The sequence below is a fragment of the Microtus pennsylvanicus genome, chromosome 2 (genome assembly GCF_037038515.1).
Source record: "Microtus pennsylvanicus isolate mMicPen1 chromosome 2, mMicPen1.hap1, whole genome shotgun sequence".
Lineage (NCBI taxonomy): Eukaryota > Metazoa > Chordata > Mammalia > Rodentia > Cricetidae > Microtus > Microtus pennsylvanicus.
Genome location: NC_134580.1, coordinates 88,997,583 through 89,022,262, shown reverse-complemented (window position 1 = coordinate 89,022,262; position 24,680 = coordinate 88,997,583). Strand labels below are relative to the sequence as shown.

The window sequence follows — 24,680 nt, the reverse complement described above, 5'->3', positions numbered from 1 at the left end:
AAAACCCAGAGAAACAAGAAGAAGGGGTAGGTTCACTGTTCACTCATGAGTCTTCATGAGGCTGAAAGACTGTCCCTCAAAAAGTCAGTACACAGAGTGTAGAGTTGCTTTGTCATGCTTTAGCCAACACAAGGATGGGAAAGGATCTAAATAGTCAGGGGATATCTCCCTTTGATTCTGGTTCCTTTCGTGGCAAGCGAGTTGAGAAATACTGGGGGTTTTTTTGTCTATGGTTATAATATATTTCTCTATGTGTGCTCTTCCTGTTCACTTTCTGTGCTTATTAATTCATAAAGTAATATAATTTGAATCTCAGATTACAAATTGCCTCAAATTTTAATTTTTCCTTAATAGCTAATTTTAGAAAAATGTTCAACATTATCTAATGAAAATGATAAATCTTTTGTTTTGTTCTTGTTGTTTGCTTGGGACTTTTTGTTGTTGTTGTTGTTAGTTTGATTTGAAAAAGAGTCTCACCATCCACAATGGCTTTGACCTAGCTATGCACCCGATAACTAGTTCAAACCCCTGGCCTTCTTGCCTCAACCTCCCAAGTGATGGGATCATATGAGTGCACCATTATAACTAGCTTAAACTGTATTTAAATGTATATAAACCATTCTTATTGTATTTATTGAGAATTTCTTCTCTATTCTAGGAACATAAAATAACTTGTTTTTAATAATTTTCTAATATAGTGACATTTTCTAATTAAAAACTTGCTTTTGTATAAAGAACAATCAAATATTTTCTACCAAATAGAAGCTGCATATTTAATAGCAAAAGGAGACTCTAGATTTATGAAATCCTAATTTTATAATTGTGTCTATGTCTGGTCTGTTTTCCTGAACAGAATTTTGTTCATTCTCTCAGTCAAAATGATTTTCATGATTCCTTCATAAAAATCCAATGAATACATGTTGTTTTTAATATGAGGATATAATATAGAAAGAGTTGAGAAGAGATTACAGAAAAAATGAAGGAAGAAATAACTCTTTTCTCTATTAAATAAAAATTTCATCAAAACCACAGGGAGGCCTCATTTTTATTCTTTCCAGATTGTTTTAGAAATTCTCTTTATACATGAATGAAGCCTAAAACTTCCTTGGAATACATGCTTTACAATAAAAAGCTAAACTCAAATGTTAATTGCCCTTGCAATTTGTACTTTGCCCTTTAGTCATGACTCACGACTATCTAGTTATCCGTGCTAAATTGGCAGTAGTAATGACTATGTTGCTAAATTATTTATAAGTAAGCATTAATTTACAAAACACAATAAGCACAACCCTAGACTCTGAGAGGATCTTCACAAATTATTGCTGATACTTATCACTCTTATGGCTCCATCTTTATAGTTGTAGTATTCTGTGGCCAAAGACAGACAAAGGCTGAGTGCCATGATACATACATTCCTAAAATCCCAACACTTGAGAAGGTGAAAAGTGAAGATGACAAGTTGGAGACAAACACTGAGTGCATGATGAATCACAAATCTTTTACTTTTACAAAGTAAGACTTTGAGGGTGAGGGGGAACACTAAGACCTTTATTAAGCCTTGGATTGCCTGGACCTCTTGGCTTTATTTTCAGTTGATTTTGTTCTGTTTACTCATATGACTGTTAATTAATTTTTGTTGATATTTACGGCCAGGAATTATGCTCACCTCCAACAAAAGCCTGGTCACCTTGGTCATCCCCTTCATAACTTAAGGCTTGCTTCTTTCAAAAAGGATTGACTGAATTAGTTACAAAGCCTAAGGTGGGAACAGCGTGGCTATAGCCACAAAGATGCAGATTGATACCCTTTTGGGGGCTATCACTGCCATTAAGGTTGTTCAAATGCATGTTATTATTCTTAATTATGAAATTGTGGAGAATCTTGATTAATCATTGAAAACTCCAGAAAAAATAATTATTATACTACTATCAGTAAAATGTCTCATAATCCTCCACATTTTTTTATTACAGATGAGATATGTGTTGGTTATATTTACCATCAAAAGACTAAATATTTTAGAAAAATAGAAAAATTAGCATTGTAATTTATAATACTCCCTAGAAATCTTCAATTATAGAGAGAGTCTGAAAATTAAGAATGAGTATTTACTCTGAATTCCTTCACATAAGAAGTGCAGGGTCTATAACAGGCCTCTAATGAAGGGTCTTCAAAAGACAGTCTCATTAACTTAACTGATAGCATTAGTAATCATGAAGAATAGAATATAGTCATAAATGAACAAATGTTTCGTCCTTGAATTCTAATGTCCTATTTGCTAGAATTTCCCACCCAGAGAAAAATCTTATCTGAGAATTTCAGATCCTTCCTTTATGAGATGACAACAGGAAGAGGTAGCACAGTATTCTCATATGTGATATTAAATTAAATTATGCATTTCAAATAAGAGGCACAATAGATAGGAATCAGTAAAATGAAAAATGATATAATTTGTCAAGTTTTATGAAGTAACTACATTGGATTTGTGGCTTTCACTATAGTTATGTAATATCTCACAAAAATATCATATAAATCCATTATTAAATTGTTTTAAATTGCTGACATTTATCAAGCACTTACTAAATATTGGTATATTCCAGAAATTTTTATTAAGTGCTCTTTCTATACAATTTCACTAAATCCTCATAGCAATATTATTGCTATATTAATTTTATAGATGAGTGAACAAAAAACAGAAGCTTTATAATTTACTGAAAGTCACAAAACTGATGAAAGTATGATTCAAATAAAATTAGCATTGCTTCAAAATCTTGCTTTGGTCATTATTTCCAGCCACCTTTGTGATGGGATATTAGCATAACCTTGGACATACATTTTGCTGAGATGACCAATGACTGATTCACATATTGAGATGGGTTTAGAGTGAAAATTCTAAAGTAGGTGAAGCAAAGGGACATGGAGTCTGACAGTCTTTTCTAGGCCCTAGTTTTCTCAAAGTAGGTATCGTGACTAAAGTCACTCAGTCTTGCTACCACCTTCCCCACACACATTCTCACCAAGAATGAGAAAATCTCATTCTTGCTTAGGTCTTTTGCATATTGATCTATGACTGGATATATATTCTAAGTATGAGATTTTTCTACCAAATGAAGTTTAGAGCATTTAAGCACTGGGTTTAGCCATCACAATGTGAATTGTATAAACTAACAAAGGGAATCATTTCTTGTTGTTCTCCATAATAAAGATAAAGATATTTATAAATTACAAATTTTTCAGGGCTCAATTTTAACAAAATCATTGTTGACTTGTTATTTTGATTTTGACATATCCTTTACAGGAATGATTCAATCATATATCTCTCATGTTTTTTTTTCTCACTATACTGTATGTGTGCCAAGCCTACATTCCAGCACAACTGACATATTTGATAAATAGAATTTATCTTTAACATGATGCCTTGTGGGAAGGAGACCAGAGTAATTCTTCCTCAGACTCTGAGCAAATCAATTTGCCTCCAAGTCTCTACAAAAATAGAAAGCCACCTTGTTGAACTTTGATTGTCCCATGTATCTTAGCAATTCAACTTCAGATATTCTATAGAACACACTCATGGTATAAAGTGAGGAAGAAGTCAGGGGTCATATGTTTATGTTAAAAGGAAGACGTGACCAGGAATTATTGAACCTGAGCCCTGCTATGTCATGAGCATGGCCATGGGCAAACCTACTCTTTGGTTCAGATTGTTGAGCTACTGGGCTAGAACAGGAAAAGCAGGCTCTTTTATGTCTTAATTATTCATTCCTTTTGAAGTCCCACTAGTAACAATTTGACAGAAATAGAAACTATGATCAAAGCCATAAGAACCCCTATTTTTATGAGCAGGACATGATCTGATTTCTAAAGATCCAGACCCACATTTTCCACCTGAATTGCCTTTATAGTACAGTTTAAAGTAGCACATATTGGTTGCAGTAATCACTTAAATCCTATTTCTGTGAGTGAGTGTATATGTGTTTCATTCCAATTTATTGAATCTAAACAACAGCAAAAACTTAGCACAGAGAAGAAAATTTTTATAAAAGCCCAGGCAAGGAGACCTACATGATCCAGTGATTTTCAAATCACTTAAGGTTACAAAAATACTGTCCAGAAGAGAAAAAGTGGGGAGACAAGAACGACAGGCAGTGCAGTATGCTGATTGCCTTGTTCAGCAGCCCTTGAGGAGAGGGAGGAAATGACAATGGTGATCGCTGTTTGCAATACACTATTGTTAGTTTCTTAGCTTTGAGCTAAAAGCGGAGAAATAGAGTTCTTACTAAAATGTCCCAATTTTTTCAGAAAATCTAAAATTATTTGGAAATAGATCCTAGAAATAAAATCATAAACACATTTTCTTAATACCTTATTGTTTATAGATGTAGAACATTTGTTAGCATTCATCATATGTGACAATGATTGACAGTTGGAAACAGCAAGTACTCACTGATAGCTAACCCAAATTCCACCATGGTTACTGAAAATGTCATTGTACCTGTTTCCACTTTTTTACATGGGAAAATGAGACCCAGATGTAAATTTTACCTTGCAATTTAAAGTTGGGGATATTTGAAGCATTTTGGGACACAGAGGGAGAAGTAGAATCTTTGAGGGGGGGCAGAAGCTTATGGCTCTTACTCTTCTATTTTAGTGCCATCCCAGTGGCTGCCTGATAGACCTCTGCCTCCAGATGGGAGTCATCATGTTTTTGAAGCAAATATGGAACAACTTCATGGAGCTGGGATATCCGTGAGCATGCTATCTTTAGATGTGTTTTATATAGAGTTATGATTTGGGGTTCGTGAGCAGTGAGATGATCGGTCAGCTCCTGCTCTGCTCCTTACTAAATGTATGGTTTCCTGTAAGTTCAGCCTTTCTGAGCCACAATTTTTACATCTTTAAGAAAAGATTCATGGTTAGATCAACTTCAGGACCAGATGATGGGATTAAAGTAACTAATGTACGTAGAATACTAGTTCAGTTTGTTAGCTATTTTTAAACATTAGTAAAACAGAATCTTGAAAAGAAAATAGATTCTCTGTTGTCTTTGAGCTATCAACAGGTATAAGGTTATAGTAACTTTATTGTTAAATATAAAGGGCCCCCTTTCCTTCCAAAAGGGATCATTCAAGCAAAAGTTTTGGACAGAACAAAGTTTGACAAACCTTTTATGATGCTTTCTTTGTCTTACCTCTACAAAAATCATTAGAAGCAAACTGATGTGATAATATCCTGTGAGGACATTTTCATATGAAAGAAAAACTGATGAGCTGATTCATGATATATACAGATTTACTCATTGATTGATGATATAAAACAGGCTTACTCATCAAAATGAGAGAAGCCCTATTAACACAGCAGCATCCTGAGTATCAGGTAGACTTAGAGCATGGGTTCAGAATGATCTAATCCTGGTCTGAATTTTTTTCTCTGTTCCCTGCTAATTTTCGTTAGAGTTTATGTCATCTCTCTGATATTTTTTTTCACTTGTGAAGCAAGAGATTTGCAAAGACTAAATTAAATGGCCCAATATAATTTAAATTTTAAATAACAAAATGCTCTGGAAGAGTTATATTATATACAAATGTGAATATCTAATATATTTGTCTAAAAATATATGTACAGGTTATATAACAGACTCAATGAAATCTCTTCTACATAAAGCCTGCATGAGGAATGAAGGGCTAGAGTCCCTCATGTACTTGCTATGTTCCTTCTTCTCCTTTTCCTATCACTCGAAAATGTGCAGGATAGGAGGCATCATATAAACACAGCTGAGGAAATTAGACATCAAGTGTGGGGCATAGGATTTGATCTGCCATGAGCACTTCATAAATTCCAGCAGGGCCAAATTGTGGCTGTTGTAGAACAGAAATGGATTCTTAGTAGCACCATCATATGTGATCTGCTGTGTTCATTGTTCATGTTTGACACTAATTGTAAACATGGCCTCACTCTGATGGTAATCTTGGATCATGGATGTCTAATACTGAGCGAAAATAGCAAGATGGAATGGATCACCAAAGCAGTAGTTTTCAAATTTTAAACCACAATTTTCTATTCAGCTAAAACCTTAAGCAAAATCAATACAAATAAAATTTAAATAAGCAGATCGGTGTCAATTCTAACGTGCCTCCCCTTTCACATCTTTGTGGGATTCCACGGGCAACCTCCATGGGATATTGACTGGAGCACTGCTTCTTCCAATGGAATCTGAGTCTCCAATCACCTAAAATTAAACCTTAGGTTCTATTAACTGAACTGTGTAAATTCCTGTCATTCGAGAATATCTTTTTTTAAAGTCTTAAGTAATTCATTATGCAGAAGCCCATCACAGTGCATACCAGGTTTTCTCTAGACTTCATAGTATCATGCCCATTCCCAGGCCAGTGATAGAGAAGTTTCACTTGTTTTCCAGGCCCCAAACAATGATTCATGTAAGCAAATCTTTTGCTGATATTTTTCCTTAACTATAGTAGTAGAATGTTATCATTAGTGTTCAAACTTTTCATGTGTCTATAAACTCAAAGAAGTTAAGTGGCAGGATGAAGGACTCAGGCCTAAAGACAACAGGAAACAGGAATTTTTACAGGGGGGAGGTAGGAGAAATGAATTTAGCTTAGTCAGTACCAAGGAATGGCTCAGTCTATTGGCAAGGAAGTAGTATCTAGATGTTTGGAGAACTTTAAAGAGTTCTAGAATGATAGGATCTAGTAACGTTCACTAAATCTTTGAAAGTTTGACTTTATAATTTAAAGATTTAAAACTTTGTAGAGTTTAGATGTACTTTGTTTACACTCATTGAAAAAATTAATACCACTGACTACTTTCACTTCCAAGAATACTTGTTATAACAATAGATTATTTGAATTGTTATTTCTTAGTAAATATACACATTTTCCACAGATGCTTTAGTAACAGTTCACATACCCTTGGTCTGCTCCTTGATGCAGGTTAATCCAAAACTGGTGGTCACGGCATAAAATCAAGCGGGGAATACAGGATGCTTCTATACCACAGTGGGAAAATGACTGGAATCTTCAGCCCATGAATATTCATGGACTGATGGACGAGTACTTAGAAATGGGTAAGGAGAGGCTTTTCTGCAGGGCCATGTGTCCTCATTAATATTGCTTTGTCATTTAACATGAGCTTTGGTTTAAGGAAAAAAACGGCAATAATAACAATACTCTCCTTTCGCACTGATCATTCTGAAACACAAGTGAACCATATCCTAAAAAAAAAAATCAGAGGTCCGAAGCACGCCCTGTGCACTCTCACAGACATTACAGTCAAGAAACCATGCTATCTAGTTAAAACAAGGTTGTTCACACAATGAAGCCTCTAGTTTTTAAGCGGTATTCTTTTTGAGATACAGTCTCCCTGTGTACTTAATACTGATCTTGAACTTGATGGATAACTCAGGCAGGCCTTGACCTCAGAATCCTCCTGTCTTAGTATCCCCAGTGATAGAATTATAGGCATGAATCACCACACCAGGTGGTTGAGCAAAGATTTAAGTGAAAAATAAAAAAGCTAGATCAGCTTTTCATAAAGAAAAATAGTATCCTCTCAAAGAAAGTCACAGTTATAAAATAACATTTTTATTAATTCTTTACTATTTTCATACAATATATTTTTGCCATATTCACTCCATAAACTCTTTCCAAATCCATCCTTTTCACATTCTAGAATCCAGTCTGAATTTCTGAAAGAATGTCGTTAATTTATATTAAGAAAACATGGATTTCCAATCCAGTTGTTGACATATTTTCTGATCTTCAATATCCTGATCTACAAAAAGAGAAGACAGGGTAGTAGATCCTTTGTGTCCCTGCCAGAGCCTTCAGGAAAATATATGTCTTTGCCTGTATTTTTGATATTTTTCCTCCCCTCTCACTCTTTTCTTCCTCTTTCTCCTACTTCCTTTCTGTTTAATTCCTTCGCCATTCTTCTCATATTATATGTGGGCAGGAGGGGGAAAATGGATGTTAAATATAGCCTTATATAGATAGAGTACAAGTTTTTAGCATTCTCTAGACATCTGCTCTTTAACAAGTTTACTTATCACATAAGAACAAAAGTTTCTTCAACTATAAAAATAAGAGTATTTACTGGGCAGAGGTATTTTTAAAGGTAATTCATCTAATGCTCCTAACTGGCACAGTGAGGCACTCAGTAGATTTTACTGTGTGTCTTTATAACTCCCTAATGTTTCTGTCTTACAGTTTTGCAATTTGGTTTTACCACCATCTTTGTTGCTGCTTTTCCTCTGGCCCCTCTTTTGGCTTTGTTAAACAATATCATAGAAATCAGATTGGACGCATATAAATTTGTGACCCAGTGGAGGAGGCCTCTGCCAGCCCGAGCAACTGACATAGGTAAGACTCAATTATCCCCCATTTGAAATCATGTGTGCAATATCTCTAATATGTGGAGAGTGTGTGGACTACAGTTTAAAGAAAAATGTAACGAGGGGCTGGAGAGATGACTCATCTGTTCAGAGAGCAGTTGTTGTTGTTACCAAGGACCAGAGTTCAGTTCTAATCGTGAGCACTGGGTGGCTCACAGAGCAATCAGATGCTCTCTTCTGCTCTCTGCAGGTACCCAAGTGTGTGAGCACACATACACAATCAGTAATACAATAAGACAATTTCATGTTAAAAATAATTGGTGTCCAGAAATGTGGCTCAATATAAAACTGGAAACAGAATATTCTTTCCAAAATAAAATAAATCAGAGTTGTTGTTTTATTTTTTTGATCTTGTTCGCTTTTATTCACCACCTTTACTTTTTCTCCTACCAGGTATCTGGCTTGGAATTCTGGAGGGAATTGGCATATTGGCTGTGATCACCAACGCATTCGTAATTGCTATTACATCTGACTACATCCCACGTTTTGTCTACGAATACAAATATGGGCCTTGTGCCAATCACGTAAAGCAGAATGAGAAGTAAGGTCAAAATTTATATATATATATATATATATATATTTTCTGTTCTATTTTATAGTCATAATTAAAAGGAGAACTTACTGGGAAGTTTTGTTCTTTGACCATTAAAATATAATATTTCTGGTTCTTTTGTTTATAATATGTCTATTAGATGAAAGCAAATGGTCCTAAGAACAAAATGTGCTTTCTACAGCAGCTAATTTTAGAGTCTGTTTCTACTTGAAACCGTGTCAAAGTGCTAAGAACATTCTAATACTTCTAGAAAGGTTGAGTTCTAAAGCCTGACTAGACTCTTCCGACTCAAACCAGACAAAGCAGTGTTGTTGCTATGCAGATAGGAAAGTGAAACTCATAAAAAGGGGAACAAAAACAGACAAAAGTGAGAAACAGAACCTGTAAAGTCTGTCATCTTGGTGCCTAGACATTTTCAAGAAGCATATAGAGCCAGGCATCTGGCTGATGCAGAATCGCCTCCCTTTGTGTGGTTAGTACGTGTTTTTCATTTAAAACTGAAATACATGCTTCAAATAGGGTAGCCTAGCAACCTCTACAGTATTTACCCTTTTTATTTGGTTTAGTTTGATTATTGACATTTTAATTCAAACATTTCATTCAAACCAGGAGGGAGACTGTTTTGCCTACTGTGCAATGATTAGCAAAACATGTGGTCTCTAACCAGTTGATTAAATGACAGCTATCTTAATCTATGTATTCTACTAACAGTAGGCATCTCTAGACTTTGCCTGCTGTCCCCTGGGGAAAAAAATAACTGGATATAGAAAACCACTTTAGGCAATATTTATTATTTCAAAATATTCCTTTTCAGAAGATGTTAGGGGACAATTCACGTGAGAATTGACTGTAGAGACCTGGGACACCTTAAAAAACTTTGTACGTGAATATCAGAATTTTGTAAGAAAAAGCAGAAGAGTGAGAGCCGCAATAGGTGTGGATAGAGATTATCCACAACAGATGAAGCATTGCTTTAGGGTGGCGTTAACTCTTAACTGACTGCTAGCAAGCTGAGCACCGGGAAAGCCCTTGAACACAAGGGTCTCTTGTTTTGTGAAGGAGTGGTAATAGAAGCATTGTAGTATTGACTTTTTGAACAGGTCTTGAGTCCTAAAGAGATTTAAAGGGATTCAGTGTTGGAAACCTTAAATTTAAATTCTAACTTTTTCATTTCTACTATGTACATCATCTTTATGACATGCTTGATTCTTAATAGTCTGTATGTATGATTGTGAAATGGTGTCTGAGAATGCACTCAATGTAAATATAAGGTTGTGTGAATATCAATAGTGAAAAACAAAAATGCCACTTTTTGTTAATGCAAAATGATCTAGGACCAGATTTTAAGAATTTGAAAAGTCTAATTCAATCACTTCTCAATCTTTTGGCTAAGATCAAGTGTAGAATATGCAGAACTGCTGTCTGGTATGACTTGCTGGTAATTCTATTGCCACCTAGTGGTGGTTGAAAATTCTACTGCGTTTACATTTCAGAACCTGCCTGTCCTTTGGACAGCACCTGGCATTTCCACATTCAGTGACCAATTTCAGGTGTAGACCAAATTCAGGCAAAATGACACTGTTTTTCTCTGATTTGAACGTCATATATCAAGGGGGACACTTGATTACTTAATAATCGGCTAAGCATACTAGCAATGAAATTGAGAAAAATCTACTCAAATTAGAAATTTTCAGAGCAAGTTATGAAGAGACAGACAGTAGTGGATAAAACAAAATTGAAAGGAAATATTTGACCAATGATACAAGATATATAATGGATAAGGAATACAGTTGCTATTGTTGCATTGTGACTAATATTTCGAATGTAAGAATGTAATAGACACATACTTGAATCCCAATTTTAAAAATCTTTCCTAGTAGAGTATTTCTCAACATGTGGTCTACAAGAATCCCTCACGGTCTATAACTTTAACACTATATTAAAATTATTTATTGTTCTATTTATAACAGCATTATATCATATTATTATATGTTGTTTATTGATTTATTGTGTGCATGAGGTTGCCTTGTAAAGGTTAGAAGACATGTTACGTTATTTTCCTTCTAACACATGGGTCCCAGGGATAGAACTCAGGTCCTCAGAATTGGCAGCAAGCAGGTTTCCCTGCTAAACCATCTCCCCAGCCCACATTAACACTATGTTCACGGTAACACTGAGACTTTATTCACCCTTCAACTTTTTGCATTTAGATTATGGTGCAACAACAATTGTGCCTAAAGATCGGCATGGATTTATGTAACTCTGACTGTTGGCAGCGAATGCCATGGTTACTAGCTATGTTCTCAACTGCCATGTAATCACCTTCAAAATTACAAAGAGAAAAGCAAAGTGTCCTTCACAAAGCATTAATAATTATTATTTTACAAAATCTGTAACTTTCAATCTTCTGTGTAGAAAGTGTCACACTTTTCTACTTACCAAAGAATGGCATAGGTCTCCAAGAAAAAATATTCTGTAATTCTTGTAGTAGAAAGACAAAAGTCAGTCCCAGAAATAAATAATAATAACAAAACTATGTTTTTTCAGACTCTGGAATCTACCCTTTTAAGATGTAAACTTTAAAAAAAATCACCTGACACTTTTAATTATTTTACTGTCTATATTCAATGTACATGGTGTTGGTGATATGAGAACATTTTAATAGAAATATGCAGCATATTTAGAGTGTATTCCCTTCATTGCCACATATATTAGTTCCCCTCTCAATAATCGCCACTCTCTAGCTAGACAGTTGGACTTCTGTTTTTATGTCACAGTTACATACATAATTTTATGGGTCTGTCTAAAATCTAGAAAACACACCCGAGAGAAAGCACGCAAGTTTTGTCTTTCTGGCACAAACTCAGTCACTCAATGTGATCCTTTCTTTCTTTTCTTTTCTCTTTTATTTTTTGAACTGGGGTTTTTCTGTGTAGCCCTGGATATTATGGGACATGATCTGTATGTAGTCCAGGTTAGCCTTGAACTCAGAGATCTTAGTGTCTCTCCCTCCTGACTGCTAGAATTAAAGGCATGCACTACCCCTGGGTAATGAGCATCTTTCTAGATGAATTAAAACAATTTCATTATGTATAAGTACCCATTTTGCTCACAGTTGAGTATCGAGCACTAAAAAATTTTATAACAAAGTATAGGTGCACAATAAATATATTAAGTAAATAGATAATAAATAAGCCTAGCTTATAATCAGCCAGTCATGTTGAATGTGTTTGTTTGCAAGGGACAGAGTTTAAATGCACAAGTGGCAGGATGATTCAAAACCACTTTTAAAAAGTAAACTAAGTAAAAGAAAGCAATAGAAAAATATTGAGAAGAAATAACAGGACAAGAAGAAATGAGACAAAAATTAGAACACTGAAGACTTAGAAAGAATAAATGGCATTTATTCAATCGTGTCACTAATAAAGAAGAAATGATTGCAGAAAGGAATTAATTGTCACTCATATAGCCCTGTTGTTTTCTCCTAGTTGCCTAAAGGGATATGTCAACAATAGCTTATCCTTCTTTGACCTGAGTGAACTTGGTATGGGAAAATCTGGTTACTGCAGGTAACTTACCTATATATATTTATCTCTCCTGTTTGCTTTTGCCATGCCATCTCTTCCTTTCTACATGTAAAACAGATCATCTAAACTATAATTTTGAAGTTCAGGTAATGAAGAACGTTTTGCTATCGTTCATGCTTTCTTTTTTTGTGGATTGCAGGTACCGAGACTATAGAGGCCCGCCTTGGAGCTCCAAACCCTATGAGTTCACGCTGCAATACTGGCACATCCTAGCTGCTCGACTGGCCTTCATTATCGTGTTTGAGGTTAGTCACAGGAGAGGTGACTGTGGATAACAGCTTTGCTGATGGATATGTCAGTCTGATGTCAAGTCTTCACTGACTTCTGAGAAACAACCTTGGTAGGCCTGGGAAAAGTCTCAGATATGGTAAACCAATTATAAAGAGCTTTAATAATGAGCAAGGGTTGAGTAAATGGATCTATACAAAAAAAATCAGAGAGAAAGATACTATCTCGTAAAAAAATTGAGGCTTTTGGTTTTAAACTCCTAGTGATTGACTATGCTTAAAGAGATGGGGTGACTTTCATGAGCTGGTAAATGAATCCAAATCTACCCATAAGGATAGAACACTTGATATTTCTGAATAATTAACTCAAAATATAATGAATCGTACATATATTTGTTTAAAAGGAATTGGCTGATTTCATGTTTTGCCTAAAACTTTTATTAAAAGTGATTGGAGTTTATCATGATAGTATTGAATTGTAATCCTGTGAGGTAATTTTGAAGGAAATGGATATAGTATTATCATCTTATTTCATAAGTCATGATACAGTGAAGAATTTAGCACTAAGGTGTATTAAACACCTCCTCTGAGATATCACTGAGTCAATGAAAAACTTTATATGTTTTCTATGACCAAAAAAGAGATCCATATTTAAAATTTTTGGAACAAAGGTTTTGAATTGTTTGTTTGTTTTTTTGAAAAACTGTCTCATGTATTCCAAACTGGTTTCAAACTTGCTATTTAGCCAGAGTTTGTCTCAAACACCTAATCCCCCTGTCTGTGTCTCCCAAGAACTAAAATTACAGGCATGAACCAACACTCCTGATTCCTATGAATCTTGGGGTAGAACCCAGGGCTTTGTGAATGCTAGACAAACATTCTACACACTAAATGTTGAAAATCTTTTTTAAAGACATTTATTAATTCTAAGTGGTTTCCAAATATAAATTAAAAGTTTATAATGAAATATCTGAAAATGAAATGTTTACTGCTAAAGGTCGTAGCCAGGACTAAAATTCTCTGATTTAATGACTCTGAGAGTCAATAAAAATATCCTCCTGAATGAAACTTTCTACTTCATTGCAGATAATATGAGTTAACTCATATTTGCAATCCAAACTTTCAATGAGATGTCTCTTATATCTCATTTAAAAAGATACATATTTTTTATTTTCCTCAGAAGTCAAGCAAACAAAGTTAATCAGACACATCAATTCAGAGTGACCATTCATGGGTCCTGGTGAGACCCTCTACATTTTCCTTTCCTCATTCCCCATTACTGATCCCATAACACCCAATCAACCTCTGTAAATTCCTTACACTTGTTAATTCTTTAAGTGTAGTTGCTTGTCTATTTTTAAAAATATAGTATCATTTTGGATGCTCTATTTTTCAAATAACTTCAATAATTTTGTACCTTAAAGCTTTTTGTATCTTCCTTATTTTACTTTAGATCCAGAAAGAATTATTAATGAGCATGACTCATGCTTAGAACACATCTGCTAAACCTGACCTATAATCAGAAAGCACAATGAAATATTTATTGTCATATATTACACGTAACTAAATCATGGCATATATTTTTATTTTTATTCCAATAATTATGAAGAATAGTATTGAATTTTTTAATCATGATATTTTTTTAATGATCAGGAAAGAAAGTCCCAATTGTGTGAGGGAAAATATGTATTGCTGTATTACTATCTATTTTGAAATGCAGTTTCTTGGGACTCATAAGCAAGTACAGCTAAAAGTACAACAAATTCTTCCTTTTCTCATAAAAAGGTATTGTCCACTAAAAGCCCTTTACATAGAAGTATTGTTTTAACAGGCTATACTAACCCTGCAAATAACACATTGTTCCTTCTCTTTTCTGAGAAATGGAAACACCTATCCTTCTCATAGAATACATATGACAGTAGGAAGTGCTATTTGAGCAGGACTCACACTGTGCCAAGCACTCTTTTAAGCTCTTCAAGTGTGTGTTTACTTTATTCATTTAAGAGGTAGTATTGTCATCACTATCATAGACACAGGATGTAGATGATTTGAGCAAGGGTCAACATTTACTGAGTGTTAGTAGAATAAAGGCTTAATGGTCTCATTCAAATTCTGAGCCTTTACTTACAGGTATAATGCCTTTGGCATTACATCTTTCTTGTTCAAGTCTAACACTAATGCCCGGTGTGGTGGTAAACATCATTAGTCCTAGTACATGTGGACAGAGGCAGGTGGATTTCTATCAGTTGGTCTACAAAGAAAGTCCTAGGCCAGGATGTCAAGAAAAAAATAGCAAAAATTATTTCACAAAACAAACTAACAAAAAAATAACAAACTCCCAAAGTTGACGGTTTATTTTCAAAACATAAATAATGCTAATTTTACCAGAATTATTTAACACAGATCAAATATTTCATAGTAGTTATACTGATAGTGAACTTATAGAATTTATTTTTAAAAAATAAATTCGTTGCTGTTGAATATAATCACTGGCTCACAGGTTTATGGAGCATGTATTTTGATCTGTTGAAAATACATTTTTACTAGAATAACCTTCCATATTTGTGTCTCTTAATGTGTATTACAGTACTATTAAACAGCATGTAAGAATTTTGAACAAAAGAATTTAAGATGCTTTTTTATGAAGTGATATCATTAATATAGCATTAAAAAGAGGAAACAATTCTTGGTGTCCAAAATTCTACAGTGGCAATCAGTAATGTTTGTGTTCTTCATATAACTGTTGAAAGCAATATTCTAAATGCTGCATATTAAGTTTGGATGTTCAATTTGAAGACAAATACATCATTTTGTTCATGACTTTTCTGTTTTACAATGTTTGGGAACCTTTGAAAACATAGTTTTACTCTTAACTTACAGCACCTCGTTTTTGGGATTAAGTCATTCATTGCATACCTGATTCCAGATATACCAAAGGGCCTTCGTGAGCGCATACGGCGAGAGAAATACTTAGTCCAAGAAATGATGTATGAGGCTGAGCTGGAACATTTGCAGCAACAGCGGAGAAAAAGTGGACAGCCTATTCACCATGAGTGGCCTTAGACTGTGCCTGTAGCCCAAAAGGGAGGTACCATTAGTGTGAGAATGAGCCCCCTTGGAGTGTAAATGGGATCCAAGAGGAAGGCACACTTGGCAAAACTACATGTATAAATTATTACTTGGAAATACACCACAGCAGCCTCTGGGATTTGGAATGCTCGGACTTCTAAGGAAAGAAACACGTGTGACCTTCAAAGGGATGCAGTTGAAACGGCAGGGAGCCAGGCTCTGATGCTCAGAGCAAGCCCTCAGGGGAGTTCTGGGTTTCCAGTCCACCCAGTTCAATCAGCTGCAGAGCAAATAGGAAATGTGGTGGCGAAATTTCCAGAGGCAGATTTCCACGTAAATGTTAACAAACTGGTCATACTAATCAGATTCTAGGATGGTCACTTGAGTTCATATACTCACAAGAAGTGAGTGAGATCAGAACTCCATGTCCCTTCAGCTCACAGGCTAGTGGAGTTGGTTCTGTGCACTAGCCTGGAGATAATGGGTTATGCACATGGCATTTGTGCTGCTTTGTGTTGAATATGCACTTAAACAGTTGAACATCACCATAGTACTCAAACAAAAATAAATCCAAAACCTAAGAACACCATTGGAGTAATTCTATTATATTGGCTGTGTTTAAGTTTGCTTTATCACTCAGAGCCAAGTGCACTGCCCATTTTTTTATTCATGAATGCCAATTGATCCACTTTAAATATTTGAATGCCTCTTCTTCTATCATTTAGACATGACCAGTTTGTACTTTCCTGAAGAAGTCTATCTTACATTCTATTCCATGTGCCCCTCCCTGAATTATTACACATCTCACAGAACATCATGTTGAAACTGTGTAAATATGTCAATGTCCCTTCAGTGTTTGCACTTTTGCATTGGGTAACGCAAGTTCCAGCTTATGGAGCTCTACGACCAGCTACGCAGGATGCTACTGTAATCTGTTCATTCAGGAAATCCAAAGCCAAATGTTCTGCAGCACTTATGCTTTTTCTATAGTGTGCACTATCAATTATGAGCTAGTGAAATAATGCATGCATGTAGTGTATTATTTGCATAAAATACCTTTCTGAGTTTCACTTCTTAATCATGAAATGGAAGTTTCTGGGTTTTGTTTTGTTTTTGATGAGCTGATTTTATTTAATTTCAAAACTCTCTAGAAACAAAGTCGAATTAATTGTGAAGATCATAATTTAATTTGTTGTAGAATCCTTATTTGAATGTCAATTTTGTCTACACATTGATGGAGTACAAATGAAGGGGTATTCAATTAAAAGAAGTTCAGAGGAGATATAAATTACGAGGGTAGAATAGAAGGAAATGTAAGGGGTGAAGTAGATGAATTTATGATTAAAAATAATCAATACACTTTCCTTTGAAAAACAAGATGGTCCAAGCTTTTATCTTTTGAGAATAATGTGGGAAATCACACAGAAAACACACATATGCACATACACAGAAAGAGAGCATGATTTATTCAGTTTGGTTTTGTTCAATTGAGCCACACACAGAAATATTAACAAAATTCAAAATATTGAATTAGGCACACTCAAAACTAAAACACTTTACACATATTATTGAATTGCTATAAGGAAATTAGTTTCAATTACTGGAAGTGTGCCATTATAACACTCAAAAAAGCTTTGTTGTCTTGATTATGGTTGTTTTAGTTTCTACCAAGGATATTCACTTTTCTACTTTTCCTATAATTCTGGGTCAGGTATATGCCCTGGGACTCTAATATGTGAGAATGTAGCTCAGTGGTAGTGTATGTCTAGCATGCACAAGGCACACATAGACTCAACTCTTAGCACCAAGAAAGAAAGAAAGAAAGAAAGAAAGAAAGAAAGAAAGAAAGAAAGAAAGAAAGAAAGAAAGAAAGACTAAATTAGAGATATGTTGTAAATTCCTACACAAATCCTTGCTCCTAGGACTCTTCCCTTGCAAATATAATGGTTAATTCTACAAACTTTCTAAAAGAGATTTGAGCCCCTCTATTTCAGATCATTTGTGCTCCCTTTTCTTTATTAATTAAGTATATATACATGCCTGAGCATAATATTTTGTTTACCTAACATTTACATCTTTTCCAAATTAGGGATACAAGACAGACATATGATTTACAGGAGGACAAACAATAACAGCTGTTTCCTTAAAAGTTCTTTATCTAGGGTTTTCTACTGTCCATTGGGATTTAAGTCATACTGATTGATATGAACAGAGAATGATATTTTAATAAAAGTTATAGTATATTAATTTAGAAATTGTCTTTCCTGATATTTTTGAAACAGATATGAGAACACAGAGAACCAAAAAGAAATTGTCTGAAATGTTTGTTTTGTGAACAGTTGCAGGGCAATCAACCTTGTTTCCATCATAACTGACAGTAAAATGCAGACAGCGCCTCACAGTATGTTAACTTTAAATCACTCTGCTGAAGTAGAGAGAAATGTTTTATACGTGCTTTTCATATGAATATAAATTATTTCTCAAAGATTTATAGCACACACTATTCTCAGGAATCTGTATGATGTGAATGCTGCTCATATATTTTCATATTCTCACTTGTTATCTTTTTATGCTAATAATTAATGGATACGTGCATGAGGTCTGCCTTAACAAGTTGTGCAAGTCATTTTCAGTCTTAACTGTAATAGTTCTCAATCGTCTGAGCCTGTATAGGCAATTTTAGAAGAGACACTGCTGCCTGGCTGCATGATGAGATTTAACTTGAATGTTAAATGATTCTTGGCACAATATAGTATACAATGGAATGAATAGAAATTTTTTTCACTCAATAAATTATCATTTTTACTATAATCTGACATTACAGATTAATCTGCTTCTTTAAATATTAAATTGGCATTGTTGAATGGGTATGGGCTTGAAAAATTACACATTCTTTGGCCTCTCAAAGCAAAAGTTTCATTATTCTTAGGGAAACTCACCACATTCAGACTATCTCCTGATATTCTTTTTTATCCTCTGTATTTGTGTTTGCGTGTGTACGAATTTTAAGGCCCATATAAACCAAACACTACATACTTTATCAAAGCCATTGAAAAGAATGGCCTTGCAGATAGTCTCTTGAAACTTATTGTTAACATCTTTTAGCAGATAGGTCCATCTTAGTCTCTAAAGTTTACAGAAAGGTTTTCAAACTAGTAGACCACCTTGTACCCTCTCATAGGAAATATTCCAGAGGCCATTTCAATGCTTTTCATTCTGAATTTATTTTTAAAAGAAATAATTTAAATGATCTTAAATACACATCATTCTCAGAGACTTTCTTTAAAATTAAATAGTATGAAATAAGAGATCAAATTTCAAAATGTCTCAGAAATAATGAATAAAACACTGTGTTAAATTTTAGAAATACAAAGGCATCTCATTAAATTTCCTATTGATAAACGTAAGTACTATCATCATTGCGCATCTTTCTTCTGCAAGTAAGATATTTTTTGTGGAAACCTGAAACTCCAAGTAATGGTTATATTTCTACTAAGAAGCCACATATTAATAAGTGTAAATCTATTCTGAAGACTTCTGGTAATTCAAACACCAAAAAATATTCTAAAAAACTGAGAAGTACAGTTTTGAGTGTCAGTCACATGTTTGCAAATTTTCACTGACTTATTGAGTAGTTTTAAATTGTAGCATTCAATCTTCCCATGAACTACAAATAAAACAATGCAACAGTGATTTTCTACCAATCAAAAGTTACAATTGATTTTTGAAGACTCTAGTATTTCAATAGGCATCTTTGGTGATAACCAAAGAATTACAGTTTTTTTAAGTGGATTATGTCACGATGTTTTTAATATTGGGAAAGGGGGTCAAATTCTCATTAAATATACTTTACAATATTTAGATTATAAGCACATGGAATCTGTAAATATATAAATGGACACAGTAAAAATCAATGTACTCTTTTAAGATAATTTATCACTAAAACAACAGGTGAAGGAAAACTCAATTTTTCTGCTATGTCTTTTTTTTATATTCTAAGATTATAATACTATCAAAGCATTTCAATAATACTCACTTTTAAATACTGCCACTGCCTATGGGACTCTTTCTATCCCTACTGCAACACTGTGTGTTACCCCTTATAGTTACAAATGGTACAATTACACAGCTAATGCTGTTTGAATTAAGCAAAAGCAGATCCCACTCTCCTACTGCTGTTTTAAGATTCACCTTTTCTTCAGTGTGAAGTTCATTTAGCTTGCGATATTTGCTCAAAACTGACAATTACAAACACAAGGCTTAATAAACCACCATTTATTTTGTTTTCAGTAAAGAACTTATGGCTCTTTATGATGGGGTTGATCTCATTTTTAGGAATGTAAGACTTTTAACAATGTTTTATGAATAACATAAAAAAAAACTAGTGCTTGGAACTCAGGACATTATTTTTGCTTTGCAATTATGCTTGCCTCATTTGTTCTATTTTTTTCACTGAACCCTAGTAACACATGTACTAAAGGAATATCTTCAAGGAGAAACAATGAAACAACCACTTAAAATGAGCATCATTTTCGTCATACTACACAATGTAATTATTGAAGTCTCTGAATGCGCCAGTCATTGGGTTAAGTCCTCATAATAATCCTATTAAATAAAAATAGTTTCTATTCATTTTAATTGGCAAGTAAACTAATATTTTTAAGACTCCCCAAATGACCAGGATAATTTGAGTCTAAGTTATTTAATTCGGATACCTTATGTCAGCCAACAACCTACACTTTTTGCTCCAAATCTTAACACGGAGCGTGTCAGTCATCTAAATAAGGTTAGTGAGATCAAATAAAAGGGACAACCTCATTCTCACCAATGTCCACAATTATGCCTAAGAAGCACAAGGTCAGCATCTAGTTTACCACTCTTCCCACTTCCAGAAACTCATCACTCACAGCACAATGCATTGAGACGTCTCTGCACATGCAGGAGCCCCAAGTTCAAACTGCTCCGCTGATCGTGGCCCTGTAACACCATTCCAAGCTGTAGTTTGTAGAGTAAGGGATGGAAAGGAAGGAATTCTGGGACTGGCTGAGCCTCCTGACTGTGCACATTGTAGTTTTCCTCCACTTCATCACACAATTACTACAACTCCCACCCTGTGTAATATGTTTACTGTTTCCCATTACTCTCCTCTCTGTACCTAAAGGCATATTTGTTTGAATGAGTAAAAGGGAACCTCTACTCTGAATTCAAAAGGTCTTTATATTTTATCTACTTGTGCCCTATCATTTGTTATACAAAGAGAGACTAATCTGTTTCTGTAATAAAATGGTTGCATATAATTTTAATTGTATACTTTTGATAATATTCTAAAAAGTATAGACTGAAAAAAGAACAGAGATATTTTAAATATAGCTATAAGGAAAGCATTTATTTAGTGAGGTAGCTTGAGTATAACTTTTAGCAAAGTGGAAAAATCTGAGATATTTTGCAGTTGTGAAATTCCACGTGAAAGTTTGCAACCCTGAAATGGCTTCCAAATCAATCACATGTGTGTTATTATAAACACACCCATAGGCATGCAAACATATCCTATAAACATTTGTAAGAATTTATTTTCTTCTTCCAACAGAGTTTCACTGAATCCTCATTTGCCAAGCAACCTTTTGCATTGTAATCCCCCCTCCTCCAGGGTTTTGAAGTTATTCTCCAGAATTAAAATTGCATAGTGCTTACATCTGTTGCAGTGACTTAACCTTGCACATGTGACATGGGTTGGTTCTGTGCCTAATGAGTAAGACTTCATGGTTAATTATCTCTGCTCTGAATAGTGAGCTCCTTGCAAGGTGCCTTTACAATATGTAGGCTTACCTCACACCTCTAAAGGGTGCTTTCCTTTTTATTCAGCTTAGAGAATAGACTCTCAAATTCTGGGTAAGCAAGCACAGAGGTTTTTGTTTTTTTCACTAAAAAAAAAAGTTTGAATTTTTTACTATGTGTTGGTGTGTGTGTGTGTGTCTCTGTGGCTATGTGCCCACGGATGTGAATGCCAATGAAAATCACAAATACCATATTCTCTGAAGCTGGAATTATAGGCATCCATAAGCTTGAGTGTTGGGAAATTACCACATGTCTCCTGACTGCAGAGCCATCTTTCTAGCTCCGAATTTATTATTTTAAAGTGATATACATGATGAAGAAACACTTCTAAAAGAGCACAAAGCACATAGTGTATTTATGTATGGTTTACCACTGGGAAGACTGATTTTTCTCATCCTATACTCCATACAATTATCCTCAAAGTTTAATCATAAGAGCTTTAGCAGAAGGAACACTAACAAAACACATAAAGAAAGCAGTGTGAAGATACTAGCAGAAGTTAAGTGTGCTAGCTGTGGCCCCATGGATAGCATAAATACATTTATCTGTCTACATATGTGTAAGACATGTGGTTGGAGATGACATCATGACGGTTGTATCAGCCATGTCAGAGAAGATTGAATATGCAGATTCCCCTTTGTATTTTGTCTCTACCTCCACCGTAATATTTTGATTGTTAAAACTTTGAAATGTGGACTAGGGTCAGTAGTCAGGTAGGTATATTGAAGGAACAAGGCCCTGTGTTTAGTTTTCAGCACCAAAACCAAACATAAACCTATAAACAAACAACAAAGCCTGAGATTTAATCTGACAGGAAGCAAAATAACAAAGGCTCCTTGCATAATGATACGACTCAGTTCTAAATTGGTTATAGCATCAGGCACTTCTGGCATTGGCTGATTTTTTTCTCACCTGAATTTGGGGCTTTCCAAAGAACATCCTGAGAAATGGTCTTATCATTTCTATCAGTATAAATAGGTAATGGATAACTTTATTTCTGAAATATTCTGTACACAATTCTATAAAAGGAAGAAGTGACATGAAATATGTGTGTTGTATGTGGTGTATGTGTGTTTGTGTGGTTGGTGTGTGTGAGAGAGAAAGAGAGGGGGGAGAGAGTATTATCAGCTGCATGTATTTTCTTAGAAATGAGTGGTCTTCTCCTTCACACTGTTGCTTTTGTTCTTGGGGTTGTAGCCTGGAATCTGGGCCAGGCTTTCTTGCTTGAGTCCATTCTGTAGGGCAGATTCAACCCCCTGTTTCCTGGCACTGCCACTGTCAAGGTAATCCTGAGGAATGTGGAAAGACACGTGTTAAAAGGCAGTCTTGACAGGTTTAAAACCAACTCAAGGTATATTGTGTAACTGCTGCATGTTTATGAAGGATGAACAAGATAGCTTTGCACTCATTTCTACTTTCCTTCAACAGCTTTCACACTCCTTCCACTGTTCAAAGCATCCAAAAGCTACCTCCCTCCTGAAGAGGCTCAATATTGCCTAGCTCTTCTGTTGTTCCTCCGCTTGCTCCATTGTCAGTCAGTGTAGTTTACTTAGAGCTCAAGCTGCTCATTAGAGGTCCTGACTGATAAGAACGCAACTCTCAGAAGTCTCTATTGGTCTAGCATAAATGTACTTCTGGGGCATAAAGAAGCTAAGCAAGTTTGTTGCATTTTGTTACATCTTTAACTGTAATTTTCCACCAATATTTATAGTTGTTATGATTTGAATATGAAGTGCTTCTCATTTTCACTTCAGCTGGTGGTGCTGTGAAGAAGATTGTGACTCTAGGAAGTGGGGCACAGCTGAAAGAATGAAGTCACTAGAGGCTTTCCTTATGGGCAATATGTTTCTCAGACTCCTGCCTATATTCCCTTTCCTTCTGTTTCATTTCCACTGCAAGATGAACAGCCTCCTTTTTCATATGTCTCCATTAACCTCCTAATCTGTCCAAATGCATGGAACAAAGCAATCATGGATAAACCCTTTGAAATGGTGTGCCAAAACCATGCCAAAACAAAACAAACAACAAACCAAAACTCCTCCTTTGAGACAGTCTGTCAGGAATTTTGGTAAGAGATAACAGGCAAAAGTAACTAATATAATATCCTAGAGAATGAGAAAGTTGTGTCTATGTCATTCTGTTTTATCTTCTTCTTTAGTTCTCAAGTAATGAAAGCTAAACAAAAGGAAAATGAGACTTTGAACCAGGGGTAGACCCAAGGCAGGCCGACTCTCAAACTCATCGTCTCACCTATCACATTGGACTGTGTGTGGTATTTCATTCTTTTCCTAAACTGTATTTTTCTATTTCTTTCCTGGAACTCAATTCTCCAGGATTAAAGACTCTTTGGAAACTAATCACTTACAGTGTAACTTTCCAGTCATGAAGCATATTTACCTATCAATACATGCACTTAGACGATCATCAGCTCTGGGACTCTGGAGGCAAAATCTATATCTTTCTAGCTGTTGACATTTACTGCCTTTCATCCTTACAGCCCTTTCCCTCTCAGTTGTTGCAAGGGGGAGGAAGTGCACTCCCAGAAGCAAAAGGGCACTTCCAGTAGTGGAGTGGAACAAGAGCACCCCTCCCTCTAAGCCAAAACCTGTTTTAAGAAGCTCATGCATCGACTCACCTGCTCTGTTTTCTGCTCATGCTGAACTCCACACCAGCACAGAGTTTTATATTTCTTAGACCAAAAGCAAAATAGATTGCAAACTGGTCTTATTAAAAGTGGATCAACATCTTCTCCTCTTTGCTTGCCTATTAAGAAAAGGGAGATGGGTTAAATGGCTTCAGCCGTGCAGGCTTTCCATTTCAGCATAAGCATATCAACTTGAGGATGGGTTATGTCTTAACAAAGCCAAAAGTCAAGCTTCAGAGGTGAATCTATAAAAATTGGTAGACTGTTGAATGAGTTGAGAGTTAGAAGTTATAAATTCAAAAGTTGTCAGGTCAAGAAAGTTCAGGCCCACCCGGCCGGAAGGTCCCCAGAAGGGAGT

At 35.1% G+C, this 24,680-nt stretch overlaps 2 protein-coding genes across 4 annotated transcripts in view; one reads left to right on the top strand and one right to left on the bottom strand.

Moving 5' to 3' along the window:
- Positions 1-18,659, top strand: part of Ano3 (anoctamin 3) — a 226,209-nt gene extending 207,550 nt beyond the window's left edge. For all 3 annotated transcript variants that reach the window (XM_075961687.1, XM_075961688.1, XM_075961689.1), the window contains 7 exons: positions 4,646-4,743; positions 6,948-7,081; positions 8,223-8,375; positions 8,801-8,948; positions 12,449-12,529; positions 12,687-12,792; positions 15,655-18,659. In XM_075961687.1, the coding sequence (XP_075817802.1) occupies positions 4,646-4,743; positions 6,948-7,081; positions 8,223-8,375; positions 8,801-8,948; positions 12,449-12,529; positions 12,687-12,792; positions 15,655-15,837 (903 nt within the window). In that variant the 3' untranslated portion in view covers positions 15,838-18,659. The remainder of the gene's footprint in view (positions 1-4,645; positions 4,744-6,947; positions 7,082-8,222; positions 8,376-8,800; positions 8,949-12,448; positions 12,530-12,686; positions 12,793-15,654) is intronic.
- Positions 18,660-22,820: 4,161 nt separating this feature from the next.
- Slc5a12 (solute carrier family 5 member 12) overlaps positions 22,821-24,680 on the bottom strand; it is a 42,314-nt gene continuing 40,454 nt past the window's right edge. Inside the window, exons 14-15 of the mRNA XM_075963742.1 lie at positions 24,314-24,441; positions 22,821-22,967 (exon numbers count right to left, since the gene is read on the bottom strand). Coding sequence (XP_075819857.1) covers positions 22,821-22,967; positions 24,314-24,441 — 275 coding nt within the window. The remainder of the gene's footprint in view (positions 22,968-24,313; positions 24,442-24,680) is intronic.